The sequence below is a fragment of the Macrobrachium rosenbergii genome, chromosome 5 (genome assembly GCF_040412425.1).
Source record: "Macrobrachium rosenbergii isolate ZJJX-2024 chromosome 5, ASM4041242v1, whole genome shotgun sequence".
Taxonomy (NCBI): domain Eukaryota; kingdom Metazoa; phylum Arthropoda; class Malacostraca; order Decapoda; family Palaemonidae; genus Macrobrachium; species Macrobrachium rosenbergii.
In genome coordinates, this window is record NC_089745.1 from 14,821,525 (window position 1) to 14,837,215 (window position 15,691).

Consider the following 15,691-nt stretch of genomic DNA (forward strand, 5'->3'; position numbering starts at 1 on the left):
ACCTTTGTTTGAATTAATACCTGTCCACCTGAATTCTCAAGGCAGTCAGTTTTGTCTTTTTTTTTAAAAAGAGTTTAGCTCAAAAGAAGGCTGGTATTAAAAACAAATGTCAGTGTTTACAGTGCTTGTGTTCTATCCAGCTTGCTTTTGTTGTGGATGGATCGCTCACATGCATGCATCATCTCTAAGGATTACATTGCCACTGCTTGAAAAAAGATCCTCGAGATAAAGTGGCCTCAATGTGGCCCTGAATAGGCATATTCTGACTCTTGGTATCCATATGAGGAGGAAAAGACTGGTGAACAGCCCACCAAAAAGGGATGAATGCTTGTCGATTTCCTAAAAGAATACTGTATAAGGAAAAATACCAAGAGGCAAGAGAAAAGTTGGAAGTCGTCTCTTGCAGTAAAAATTAAAATACAGGAAATGATCGGGAAGAAAGTGCTTAGGGTCGAAGTCTGTAAAGACCGAGGGTCAGAGAGTCCTGGGGTGTTGGTGAAGAGACATGAAGGTGCAAGGAAAGAGGCATTTTAGATAGTATAGATTGTATGTACACCATGAGCAATAATGCTTGATGGAACAGTAGTATATAAATTAACAGAAACTCCTTATAATTAAATTCATGATTTCCTTACCTAGAAATCCGGCGATTGCCCCAAAGGGCATGACGACTAAAGACACCAGCAGGTCTGCCACCGCTAGGGACATCAGGAAGTAGTTGGTCACGTTGTGAAGGCGCCTCTCCAAGCATATCTGAATGAAATAAAAGAAAGAGATATATTGTGAATATTTCTTTTGTTATGTAACACTTTAGTTTCCCATTGTATTGTTTTTTGTGACTTTACTTTTTTAATGCATTTTTAGTTTTTATTCTTTTCTATATTTTCTCTTTTCCACGAATATGTAATCTTTTATCCTTGCCATATATGAATTAGACTAAGAATACATGAATAACAAGAGCGTAATAATAATAATAATAATAATAATAATAATAATAATAATAATAATAATTAATTATAATATTATTATTATTAATATATTGTATATTATGTGTGTATTATATGTAATTGTTATTGTTAATGCTGAAGCTGTTGGACGAGAGAAAAAACAAATAAAAAAAAAAAAATCATATATGATAAATGATGAATTGTAGCACACCCACAAGTACAGTTTTCTTAGAATCCTTATAGTTTGTAAGATATTAATAAAAAGAAAAAACTTGAGCATTGTAAAGTTAGAATAATTAGAAAATAACAAAAAAAAATGAAAATGAAAATATGAGAAATTAACAGCACAAAAATTTTTGTTTTGGGAATCGATAACAACTCTTATACAGATCAGGTGGAGGTATTATTATTATTATTATTATTATTATTATTATTATTATTATTATTATTATTATTATTATTATTATTGGACACATTCATACGGAATAAAACAAGGGGTTAGAATGCCCATCTATACAAAAAGTCAAAGAGGTGTGCAGAGTAATAAAAAAAAATTAAAGATAACTCAATACATATGAAGTTGTACATACGCTATGAGTGATTTGAGATACTACTATCTCTGAACTATCAACAAAATACACTCAAGAAGAATAATCGTAGAATCAATATGATTCGCTTTCGTTTTTGTAACTTACCACTTTAAGATTTATGACGACACTACTTTGAAAATGCTTGAGAGGTTTAAGTGCGTTTGACCAAATACGCGGAGCGAGTCTAGTTCGAACAACTCTCCTCCATGGCTTTCATCCGGCACTTCGGAATGTCAGTTAGAATTGTTGAGACATCGTTTATGTAGGTCGTCTGTTAAGTCTGGAAGGATTCATGTCCGTACATTGTACAACATTTGTCTGTCTATCTTGCATTTATATATATATATATATATATATATATATATATATATATATATATATATATATATATATATATATATATATATATATGTGTGTGTGTGTGTGTGTGTGTGTGTGCATTTATATATATATATATATATATATATATATATATATATATATATATATATATATATATATATATGTATGTATGTATGTATGCGCCTAGGTCCGACTCCTTAGCAAGTTCAGGCATTTCACTAAGCCGAACGCGTGCTTGTGAGGATTTCGGAGCTTGTTACCAGGATCGGTGATTTATGTTGTGGTTCAGTCATAACAAAATTAATAATATCCGATGCCGTGCTACATAAAAGGCTTTCGTGAAATTCCCATGCTCAGGTCTTTCCCGTGCTTTATTCTTCAAAAATCTGTACTGATCTCCAGCTTCCCTTCTCATAGTTCTCATCCAAGTAGGTTTGGGTTTTCCTACTCTTAGGTACCCACAGTAGTCCAGCTGACACTTATCACGTACTATCCTCGATATAGTGTCATTGCCATGCGATGATCTACATTCGTAAAGTAATACATATCTTACAAGACTTATGTATAATCTTAGATTCGTATGTAATTTAATTCTGTTTGATTTTTTTTGCCTACCATAATTTATTTGGCATTGTATGTTTTTTTTCCACAGAATTCCATCTCAGAAGAACTTGTATTGGATGTCATCGCTCTTAAATCTTTGAATGATTAAACCTCATTAATTCTTTCTTCATATAGCTCCATTTCATCCCTTGTACATACTCTGTCTTCATTACTTTTATTTTTCGTAGATTTATGTAGAATCCCATCTCTCTCGGTATATGAAGCATTCTGCTGAGCAAGTTTTGTAAGTTTTTTCTTGTAGATTGCTGAGGAAAACAGTATCACGTGCATATATTCTAAGTCTGCCAACTTTCCATCGTTACTCAACTTTAAGACATCTCTTTCATCTTCAGCCAGTAGTTTTTTCTTTATAAAATCTTTGAGCAGGGCAAATAACAAACAAAGATTATAAAATATATCTCTGTTAAGACCTAATATTTACTGCAAATCCATTTGACAATAACACAACGACATTAACTTGCTGCTAGGTCGTTCATGGACAGTTTAAATTAACTTTACATACTTAACGGGGATACCATATGACACAATACTTCCCATAATATTGAACTGTGGATGCTGCTAAATGCCTCCTCGTTATCACCACAATCATTGGAAGAAGGTTTTAACATTCCATACACTGAGGCATAATGTTCTTTGACACGGATATTTGGTCTGTGTAACTCCTTCCTTTTCTAAGAGACACTAATGCTTCTCTCAGCATTTCATCGCATTTTTCCAGCCTATTAAGAAGAAGCATGCTAAGCATTTTCATCGCAATCGACATTTGTACTATGCCTCTATAGATACCTCATTCAGGCAGGTCATGTTTCTTTAGTACATTAGTTGTCTTATAATTCCGTGTTATCAGGCTTTGTTTCTCCTTTTCATGTTCTGCAAAATAGTCTTGTTACTCGGTTTCAAATGTCCAAAGTTTTATTGTCATTGATTCCACTCCGAAAACCGTGAATTCATTCATTAGTACATTCAGGTCTTCTTCAATTTCTGGTATAGCATTCACATTTTCCTCCATATATCTCTTATTCATGACCTCACGAAAATATTTCATCTCAAGATATCTTGTAAGCTACAAATTCAATGGAAGCCATTTTTAATGGTGGTAAAATTAACTGTCTGATTTGTTATTGAAGTTTGAGCTCGGGAAATCTACTGTCATGTATTCCGAGAATAGTTTATTTGTTGAATTTCTTTAGCTGTAACTTTATTAACTTCGTACAGCCATAAGAATATTTCCACGACTTAGATTCATGAAATTATAAACATAAATGGTGAAGTGTATATAAAATAGGTCCCCCTTATCAGTAAGGACATTCTAGCTTATAAAAATTAATCGCGTTTCTTGCTTGCTTACAGAAAATTAAGAATAAAAAAATGTGTCCCGGTCTCTGTGCTAGCGTAGGCGTGCGCAATATAACTGTTTTCATTCAAGTCAAAAGATGGAAATAAATAACAAAAATACTTCCCTTAGCTTGATGAGAATCACGGATTTTAATGGACTTTATATTTATAAAATATCTCGAGATTGGATTGTGCATTCTTACGGTTTCAGTATTTAGTTCAGTTGTCTGCGCATATTTAAGCAAACGATTGTTCATTCATTCATCTTGTTGTGTAATTATTTTTTCCAATAGTATGATGAGTATTGCATAAAATTAATATAATCGATGTTTACAAAATATCTCAAGACTGGGTTGTGAATTTCACGGTTCAGTCATTTGCTTCTTCTCGCTGCGCATGTTTAACCAAACGTTTATGGATTTAATTGTATATTTTGATGTTGTGTAATTAATAATTTTTTTGAGCAACGATATACCTCTTCTCATGTTATGTACTCTGTTTCTTCTTCTTCTTCTTTTTTCTTTTCTTCTTCTTCTTCTTCAGTCTCTCTCTCGGACATCTCTCTCTCTCTCTCTCTCTCTCTCTCTCTCTCTCTCTCTCTCTCTCTCTTTTCTTTCATGGGCAGTACCAGGATCTCTATTCTGTAATGACCATTTCCATTCTCTCATGAGGATTCCCATTCTCTCATGGGCATTACGAATCTCCCATGCACATACCCAATGTGTTAAAGCTTGGTATGAAAGTTTATTGCATTTGGGCCTGTCCCACGACAACGCATACAAGCCGTGAATAGTTATCACAATAATGACGCGTGATGACATCAGCGTAGGAAGAATGCCATATCAGATATTGGATATTAGATATTAGATACGTTGTCGCATTGGGTGGAAAAGGAAATACTTCCATGACTGGTCTCGGCTTTGGGAAGGGGAGCGAGACAACGCATCTCATTAATATGCTTCCACTTGTCAGTCATAGATTCGGGGGCGAGACATTTCTCGCCGGAAATGCGCGAGGTAGCGAATTCTTGGCTTCGGGAACCGCGGCCATAAATTGCTTTCGTTTGACAGAATAATTAAAGTCAAACATGAATACACGTAGCCTCGCAGGCAGCTTCGCAAGCGCTTTTCTCTTATTATAAATGCTGGCGGAATTTCGCCTACGGCTTCATGAAGATTTAGGGGTCTTAATTATTTATTTGCTTATTTAACTGTTATGGGGATTATTCGGTGGTCGGGTATCTTGTCTTTTTCAGGGAATGATTTCTTTGTAATTGATTCGTAATTTAGTCCTCATATCACTTTTGACAGTAACTTCGTGAGATCAGAGGATGGATTCCAAATAGTTGCAAAAAGAACAGAAGATTTAAAACAAATCGTTTTACTGATGATAACCGAAAAAATTGTTCATGGAAATTGTCTCTAATCATTTTGCCTCACTGCCGAATGAGTGATGTATGATAATTGTTATTCTCAAGCAAATACGTGGTCCTCCTGATAACGCTATTTGGAATCATAAGGTCTTGGGGAATAATGGACCGTTCATTTTAAACTTTATGGGTTTTACTGACCTTTTTTTTTAATGGTTGTCTTACGGAAAACACAAAGATTGATGGTGTTTTGGGAACTTTCTGTAAGGTTTTAATTGCTTGCTGTCTCATACGACATTTCTCTTGTGATTGGTTGTGACTTCACAGGATATGTTATCTATTCAGTGGGACGTCATTGTCAATTAACCCAAAGAAATTGTTTGCTGCAGACGAACGAAAAGGAAAATGAGCCTCCTTAATTTTATATTATTTCATTGTCATTTTTATATATATGATAAAGAGCTGCTGCTGTTTCGGTGACCTCGTTCCGTCCACCATGGAGCTTTTGTATTCTTTTCTTTCCTTGTTTTCCCTCATACCAGTCCATTCTGTAGGAGGCGGGGCTGTTGCATCATACGGTATTAAGACCCCTTCTTTCCCCTCTCTCCCTCCCACCCCTCTTTTTTCGGGCCTGGGCTAGTAAGGCTATTGGATTTTTCGGTTTTCATTGACATGAGCGTATTGCAGAAATGAGCAAGTTTATCCTCTCTCTCTCTCTCTCTCTCTCTCTCTCTCTCTCTCTCTCTCTCTCTCTCTCTCTCTCTCTCTCTCTCTCTAGTACATAGTGCCGGGTCTCGGCTTATGGTCTTCGTAGTCAGTCTGTGCTAGAACTGTCACTAACACTGCTCAAGCAATTCTTCCTCTTGGCAATATTAGACTTTGCTTGAAACACCTATGGTCATTGGCATCTCAATACCTATGGCCTTTGATGTCACTTCTCTTTGGAGGGTTATTGCCCAATGAGAAATATGGCTTCCCTTCCCCGTGCCATTGGCCCCGATAAATTAAGCTTCTTTAACTTTATTTTGCAAAATTTTTAGGTCCAGAATTATCGAAATATTCTTGCGTCGTGCGTATGAAAGCGAGCTGTATCCGGGACTTCATTGATTAATATAAATTTGTGGTATTTATTATGAAGGAAATGTGTATATTGTCTACCGAAGTTATTTTGTTAGTCGCAATTTTTGCCTTAGATGGGAGCTTTAATAGTGGTTAAAGAAACTCCGGTGAATGAGAGCCCATTATTATCAAATACATACATACATACATACATACATACATACATACATACATACATACATACATACATACATACATACATACATACATAGACAAACAAATAAAAATTTGATGTCGTTCCAGAGTTTACTTATTGAAGAACAATGATTGACTGAAGAGTTGCTGACTGAATCCGTTCAGCTTTTCAAGCTCTCCTTTTCTGTCTCGCTTTTGTAAGTGGACATTTTTTTTTTTAGAAAGTAAACACCGATCAAATAAAGGTAAATTTGAGTCTTTTAAACTAGTTTGTAGTTTGCTGAAGAAAGCTACGTTGCAGAGGCTTTGAAAACTGATTTATTAAACCGCTCGGTTTTGGAAGTATTATTCAAGGGGAGAGAGAAAGGGATAGAGAGGATGGGCTAAACGAAACTGTGGGTGTTTTCAATCAGTGCCATCAAGTGCCAATTTCCTCTAACAGGTATCCTCGTTGGAAGAGAGAGAAGAAAGAAGAAGAAGAAGAAAATGTTATCAGTGAGGTGTAGCTCGGTATTTTTTAAAACATTTAAACAAGCGCGTACATACATACATGCATACACACACACACTATATATATATATATATATATATATATATATATATATATATATATATATATGTATGTATGTATGTATGTATGTATGTATATATATATATATATATATATATATATATATATATATATATATATATATATATATATATAATAATCTAATTAATACTTGAAAGAAAAACTGCCTGGAAATTCCTCTTCTCTTCCGTAACTTATAAAATATAGGAAATTGAGACTTCATGTTTGGCAAGTATAATCATCTCGTGAAGCTGATGTGTACAGTGGGTTCAAGGTTAAGGCCACGCTTAGAAAGCAGTTGTCAAACGGGAATTTTACTTTGGTCGTAAATTTTTGAACTTCTAATATGGATTTTGATATGTAGCACACATAATACACTGATGATGCAAATGTACATGTTCATATGTGAAGGTCTGAGGTTCAACTATACGAGGGCGAGATCAAGAATATATATATATATATATATATATATATATATATATATATATATATATATATATATGTACTGTATATACATATACATACATACATATATATATATATATATATATATATATATATATATATATATATATATATATATATATATATATATAGTTTTACGCTTAACAACCGATGGTGTTTAATACATTCAGTTAATAAATAGTTTATTTTGGGTGAGTATGAACATTTATGATTGTTATAAGTTTTAAAGACATCCAATATCTGCCATTTAGCCTTTTCTTTCAAACACGTTTTGAACAAGGAAATTAATTAATTCAGTTGATTAGTTACTGAAAGTATTTTGTTACAGGCTAACCGCGGGATAATGCAAATATGCCCTGACTAAAGGTTCCTTGCCGATTCACTCTTTTATATTAAACTTTTCTTCAGTTAGCTGTCCAACTTCTTTAACTTCATTCTGCTCAAAGTGTTATCTTTTACCTAAGGACATGATCGAAATTTATCGATAGGTAACTATCTATGAAAGTAATTTTCTTCCCCCCACTCACCCTTTTCCCCCCCTGACGTGATACTGACCAAGGGCCGTTTCACAACCCTTACCAAGGACAAGAAAATGAAGAAGATGGCTCACATGACAAGATTCGATGTGTTTATCTGTGCAATAGATGGCGCTCGATGTCTCCTGTCAGCTTATTTATACTTACAATACAATAAATGGATGAGTGTAACCCTCGTCAACTTATTTATCCACGCAATAGATGGCGCTGACTCTCACCTGTCAGATTTACGAGCGATTGCAAAACCTTCGGCTCCATTCTGGCGTGGCTTTGCTTTTAGCATAAAAAGAACTTTTAAAAGGTTTTGCGGACTGAAAGTTTATCGCCAAAGTTTTATAGGTGGTTTACGAAGACTTTTCTTGAGGTGTCCTGGATCATAAAATGGGATATTTTTGAACTCGGTTTTGTTTTGCGATTTTGTTTTTGTTTTTGTTTCATTTTCCCTCTTAAACAACAACGAAATTTCGTAAAAAATAGGTTTTATAAGTTTACATTTAATTTTCTAATACATAACCTTATATAAAATAAATAATATAACTAATTTAAAGCTTGTGTGATATTAATATTACTAGGAATTAAATGTATATGTTAAGCACGCTTATGAACATTTTAATAAATATTCACGAAATACCATTTAGTGACATCTTCAACTGGTTTCATAGATAATTAGTGGACTTCATTTTTCCAGCACACTCCTCCCCCCTTCCCCCAAATATATGAGTGAATAAAATGGGAGGTTGGGGGCCAATGCTTAAAGTTCCCTCCTTTGGGGAAAGAAAAACAGAAAACCTTTATCGATGAGATTGTTACAAGCAAGTTGAAGCAACAGTAGGTCACAATGAGGCACGCAGAGCCAGTGTAGGGACTCAGTAATAGAATGCGGTTGTGGTAATATAACTGATAGGAATCTTTGCCTCTTTATTTATATCTTTCCCTGATAAACTTCAGATCTTTGATAAACTTCAGATCTTCCCGTTACCTCTCGCTCATTCACAGGTCACTCCTTTATCAGTAGCCATTTGTTAATATTTGTTTAAATAGGTTTTCAATGGATGATTTAGTTCATTATTAGCACTGGGTGTTGAAATACACCTCACGTGTGGAGTCTAATTCGTTTAGCGGGTATGAGAGGAGGAAGATCACAATACTGCTGTACAGTACTGGTACTATTATTATTGTTAATGGTAGTAGTACCATTTACACCTCAGGATCGTGGTAGCTTACTTAATTTTGCCTGGTGATCCGGGGTTCAAGCCCTGCTCGTGGAATGATAGATTTCACAAGGAACAAGGACCCTACTGTCCTTGTGATAGGGATGAAGGCTCATTGGGGAGCCCATAGGTCTGCCTGTTGGGGCATCATCAGTCACTGCCCGATTCCCCCCCCTCTTGGTGGAAAAGAGTCTTCAGCGGTCATAATATATGAGTATACTTTCCGTCTTTAGATGAATATTTTAATACAAAGGAATTGGCGGAGATGGAAGAGAAGGTTTAGACTGAATAATGGTATATATCCAGAATATGTTCTCTTGAATTGGAATTTAGTTCAAGATTAGTTAAGCAAGTCAAACACTGGGTAGGATTAGTAAGATTTAGAAGTCAAATAGACTGACAATGCATAAAGTAAGATAATGCAAAGTCTTTTACAATATATATTGATTTACGAACATAAAATCATGGTAAGACAGTGAAACAGTATCGAAAAGATTTTGTTAAACTGAGAATAAGGCTTCAAGAAAAGTATTAGGAGTCAGAAGGCAGAATATGGTTAGTAATGATGCCAAGAGGGAACATATGAAAGTTCCACATCCCTTGAGATAATGAAGTGGAGATGGAGATGACTTTGACAATATCCTTAGCAAAACAACTGGGAGAATAGCAAGCGATAGTGTCACTTAACTACCGTGGGCATCAGAAGAGCTGGAAAACGTAGATCTACTTGGCTGAAAATTATGGTAGAAAGGCCTGGAGAGGGTGGAGATTTGTGAAAGGTAGAGCACGAAAAAAAATATGATCGATAGAATTTCACAGGGGCCCTTTGCCTCACGCAACGTTTTGGGTCGATATATATGTATATATATATATATATATATATATATATATATATATATATATATATATATATATATATATATATATATATATATATATATACACACACATTTATATACACTATATATATATATATATATATATATATATATATATATATATATATATATATATGTGTGTGTATGTGTATATATGTGTAATGTATATATATATATATATATATATATAAATTTAAATATGATCGCCAGGTAACTGTGACTATTGTTGAACATGTGTTAATGATTTTCTTTTTTGTCTTCATAGAAGATTACGAACTTAATCCCCTTCAAACATGCCAATATCTGTAGTTATATAGTCCATGTGTAGGTTTAAATACATAGAAGGGGTAAACATTGCAAAGAGTGTGAGGTAAGAGAAAGACACGTAGTTGAGAAATTATAAGGCTAAAGAACGAGACGATGAGAGAAGATGGAAAGAGAGGTCATTGATATTAGTTGCATGATCCAACGCCTCGAAAACTGATACCCCGCCCAGGACGAGAGAGAGAGAGAGAGAGAGAGAGAGAGAGAGAGAGAGAGAGATGTATTAATACCAGTGATATGATTCAGCATCTTGAAAGTTGACACCCCGACCACGGAGAGCGAAAGACAGAGACAGAGAGAGAAAGAGACAGGTTTTTGAATATCAGTTAAGTGATCTGATGTTTTAATTGATCTCAGCTTCTTGGCGCCTTCTAGAGAGACCAGACGGAAAATAAACATTTTATTTGATTTATTTATTTATTTATTTATTTTGTGTAAAACAACTTTTGGATGCCAGACTTTTACACTATTTTTCACGCAGCAGTTCTGCGTTTAAGCTTCTCTGTTTATAATAAGGGACAAAATTTCAAATTGAAGAGTCCCAAATTAAACAAACATAAAAAAAAAATGAAAGGGAAGGTGAGAAGGTCCTAACCTCTTGAATATGTGATAGCTCCACCACTGAGGGATGGAAGCGCATAGGAAAACGTTAGGGAACAGAGAACTAAGATGAGAGTACCAAAGCTTTGTAGTGGCTTTTATTCACGTGACCTTGGCTTACTTTAAGACTATTCATCTTGTTTTAGTTTTAGTTTTAGTTTTCAGTTAAAGAAAACTATTGTGCCGGCTTTGACTGTCCGTCCGCACTTTATTCTGTCGCACTTTTTCTGTCCTTACGTTTCTGTCCGCCTCAGATCTTTAAAACTACTGAGGCTGAGGGCTAAATTGCAGGTGTTGATCATCCATCATCCAATCATCAAACACACAAAATTGCAGTCCTCTAGCCTCAGTTGTTTTTATTTTATTCAAGGTTAAACCTAGCCATAATCGTGCTTCTGGCAACGATACAAGATAGGCCACCACCGGGCCGTGGTTAGAGTTTTATGGTCCGCAACTCATACAGTACGACACCGAGACCACCGAAAGATAGATCTCTTTGCGGTGGCCTTGATTATACGCTGTAGCGGCTGTACAGAAAACTCGATTGCTCTTCGCCGCATTTTTAACATGTTTAATATTGTTCAGGAATTTCAATTTACCTTACTACGCAGACACACTGTAATATATAAAACAACGGAAAGTTCTGAAAACAAATGAACTAATAAACAGAAACAAGAGTCAACCTGTCCTGCCCAATATAATCTTATCCGAACGCAGAGGAGGTATTTAATGCTGATGGATGCTTGCGAGAGAAAGTGGTCTTGGGTCGATATGCTATCGAAGACATGTCTCTCACGTATAAAGAGGTGGCCGTAATGTATGAAGGATGAGTATGAGTCAAAATCCCTCAGCGTATGAGGAATGAGGTCGAGACATGTGATGCATTTAGATAAGGGGATAAAGCAGAGATTCTTCATGTATAGCCAACGTGGAATGAAGGAGAAACTTACGTTTGTGCTCTCCAAGTATAGCAAGGACCTCTTCTCTTGGGTTGTATGTGTTACACAGGGTATAAGGTTGTCATTTTTCACTCTGGAAGAAACTGGAGCTGACGAGTGTCACTCTCCCTTTTTCCTCTCCCTTTACATACATATCTATCTATCTATGTATATATGTGTGTGTGCATGTATGTATGCATATACAGTTTTTTTTTCATTATTACATTTATTTCCTTTAACCAACACTGGCTCCAGAGAGAGAAAAAAAAACATATTCAAGAACTATCATATAGCATTTTAAGTACTGAGTAATGGATAAACCCACACATACACACACATATATTATATATATATACACACACATACACACAAATCCAGTGGTTTCACCCCCTCCCCTTCTCGCTAGCAAGAGTCCTGAAATTGATTCTGAGCAAGTGTGTAATTAATTCACTTCATTGTAGGTGTATGAGGTTGTTAGCTTATTTGTTGCAGAGAGGAGCCATTCATGATTCTTTCATTTCGTGAGAGCTATACACACATATCTGTATATATATATATATATATATATATATATATATATATATATATATATATATATATATATATACATATATATAAAAAATGTGTGTGGTTGTTTATGGACAGAGTAATGCAAGAAACTTGAGAAATATTATATAGATGTAGGTGTAAAGTTGTTGTATAGAAAAAAATTGCAATCACAGACGGTCAGACCGACTGGGTACAGTCAAGAGAAATTAGAGACTAGCCAAAGTATTTGCAAGTAATACAGTATAAATTCATGGGAGCAAGCATAAGATTGTGAGAGTTGATTCGTATGTTTATTTTAGAGTATATAACGGATGACAGAGAGATGGAAGCAGAGATGAATTACTGAATAGGTGGCGCAAGGAATATGGCAGGGGAGGCGAAAAAGATAGATGGGTAAGAGCAATTAAGTTACTGTGGAAACCAAGGTTGGAATGAAAATGCAGATTTTCGATGGAAATAAAAAACGCTGAAGATGTTGAGATGAATTGTTTTTTGAAGATGTTGAGATGAATTGTTTTTTTATGGTATATGTTGTGTAAATATATGGTGAAAAACGCGGATGCAGAAATGGTCAATAGGATGAATGAAAGGTGAAAGGCTGGATCAGAGTATTTTGAAATCTTTACGTCGCGTGGAAAGAATGGAAGATTGGTGACTGGTGAAAGAATAAATAATTCGGAAGTTGCAGTTGGGAGGAGCAGAAGACATGGAAAGTTCCGAGTAGATGGTGGGGAAGAGGTAATGTAAAGGAACCACTTTAATATCCAAGAAGCTCCAGAGTGCATAGTTGAGGCGATTGGCGCAGTGTGTGTGAGTAAAGGGTTCTCCACGCCGCTGACGAGGTTTCTCTGCAGGAGCATGAAATGGCTGATATTGTGGAAGTTTTCTGAAATCGGATTCATTCACGGGTTGCAGTTAAAGTTTGAGCGATGGGTGATTGGTTTGTATTTCCTTTATAAGCCAACCTTAGTAGGGGAACTGTATAATGCTGAATATATATATATATATATATATATATATATATATATATATATATATATATATATATATATATATATATAATCTATATATATGTATATATATATGTAACATTTCAACTTTACTTAGCAATTAGGAAAGATTAGTGTTAGGAAACTTGTTTAGTACTGGCATCTTTTACTTATTTATTTGTTTTACTTAATTTAAAAAAAAATATATTTTATGGGTTTTTGCTCGAAACAAAATAAGGAAAATTTAAAGGTAACGTGTGCCTAAGTTGAAGGGCTTCATTAGCTTGATATGCATTGTGATTTTAACCCAAGGAATATGTTATTGCTTCATGAATACCATACTAAACTATTAACTTAGTAGGATTTTATAACTACTGTACTGTAATCTATTTAACTTCCTCAGTAGTCTTTCGGTTAAAAGTTATGGAAGGACCCTTTACCCCATCCCCTTCGCTTCAGTCTCTTATCCAAGTGCGCGTTATATATTGATTTCATTTCTCTTTTGACAAACTTCTTTTGTCAACCACGGTAGTCCCAATGTTTCCTTCTCTCTCTCTCTCTCTCTCTCTCTCTCTCTCTCTCTCTGTGGACATTCTAAAGTTCATTTTCCTTTGTCAAACTTTCTTGTTCCCTCCAGGGTAGTCCCAAAAATTTCTCTCTCTCTCTCTCTCTCTCTCTTCTCTCTTCTCTCCTCTCCTCAGGTAGTCTCTCTCTCTCTCTGGAGATTTCTAAAGTAATTCCATTTTCATTTGACAGACTATTCCTGTCACCCACATTAGCCCCTGAATTTCCTTCTCTCTCTCTCTCTCTCTCTCTCTCTCTCTCTCTCTCTCAGCTCTTTGTTGGGTGAGTCAGTGTAGAGCTGGGTGGACAGTCACTCGATGGGCCGGGTTCACCCCCAGCCGGCTGATGAAGAGTTAGAGGAATTATTTCTGGTGATAGAAATTCATTTCTCGCTATAATGGTTCGGACTCCACAATAAGCTGTAGGTCCCGTTGCTAAGTAACCAATTGGCTCTTGGCCACGTAAAATAAGTCTAATCCTGCGGGCCAACCCTAGGAGAGCTGTTAATCAGCTCAGTGGTCTGGTAAAACTAAGGTATATTTTTTAACTCTCTCTCTCTCTCTCTCTCTCTCTCTCTGATTCTAAAGTAATTCCTTTTTTCATTTGACAAACTTCTTCTGTCACCCACATTAGCCCCGAATTTTCCTTCTCTCTCTCTCTCTCTCTCTCTCTCTCTCTCTCTCTCTCTCTGAATCTTGCAACAACGTTTACCTCAATGTCATGTATATACCGGAATTTCCATCTTCCAATCGAATTTTTTTCTTTCTGTCCCATCTTCGTTTACACCTATCTTTGTCTCCCTTCCATTCTTTTTCTGCGTTTCTGTTTGCTGTTTCCTCTTTTAATCCTCCACTATGTACATGAATTCAAAGAGAGACATTTCTCTCTCTGTGTGTCTGTCTGTGTGTGTGCGTGTATGTGTCTGTGTGCGTGTGTGGACAGTCTAAAGTTCATTTTCTTTTTGTCAAACTTTCTTGTTATCATCACAGCAGTTCCAAAATTCTCTTCCCCTTTTCTCTCTCTGGAGATCTCTAAAGTAGTTCCATTTTTGACAAACTTCTTCTGTCACTCCACAGTAGCCCCAAATTTCTTGAATTTTCTTATTCTCTCTCTCTCTCTGAGATTCAAAGCAATTTCATTTTATTTGACAAACTTTCTTATGTCACCACAGTGGCCCTGAATTTTATTTCTCTCTCTCTGGAGATTCTAAAGTAATTCCATTTTTCATTTAACAAACTTCTTATGTCACCCACAGTAGCCCCGATTCTCTCTCTCTCTCTCTCTCTCTCTCTCTCTCTCTCTCTCTCTCTCTCTCTCTCTCTCTCTCTGCTCTTTTTCAGACTTTGGTGATTCGAAGTGGGATCAGGTTCCAGGGACTCACGAATTCCCCAACTATCATTGCGGTCATCAGTGAAAAGTATTATTGGTACTATAAAGACTGCCCGAAATTGCCACTGTCATTCCCTTGCAAATTGTGGAACCGAGTGTATGTAGTACTACTTAAGCATTCATCGATTCTTAGTGTGAAATTGCCTGACATATTTTTGGGAGGAATTTGAGCCGATAGTTTTGAAATTTTAGAACGTGATACAAAGCATAAGAGCT

The 15,691-nt window shown here is 35.5% G+C and overlaps 1 protein-coding gene across 1 annotated transcript in view; it reads right to left on the reverse strand.

Annotated features, from left to right (window-relative positions):
* Nucleotides 1-15,691, reverse strand: part of 5-HT2A (5-hydroxytryptamine receptor 2A) — a 124,153-nt gene that overhangs the window by 12,743 nt on the left and 95,719 nt on the right. Inside the window, exon 3 of the mRNA XM_067103612.1 lies at nucleotides 636-753. Coding sequence (XP_066959713.1) covers nucleotides 636-753 — 118 coding nt within the window. The remainder of the gene's footprint in view (nucleotides 1-635; nucleotides 754-15,691) is intronic.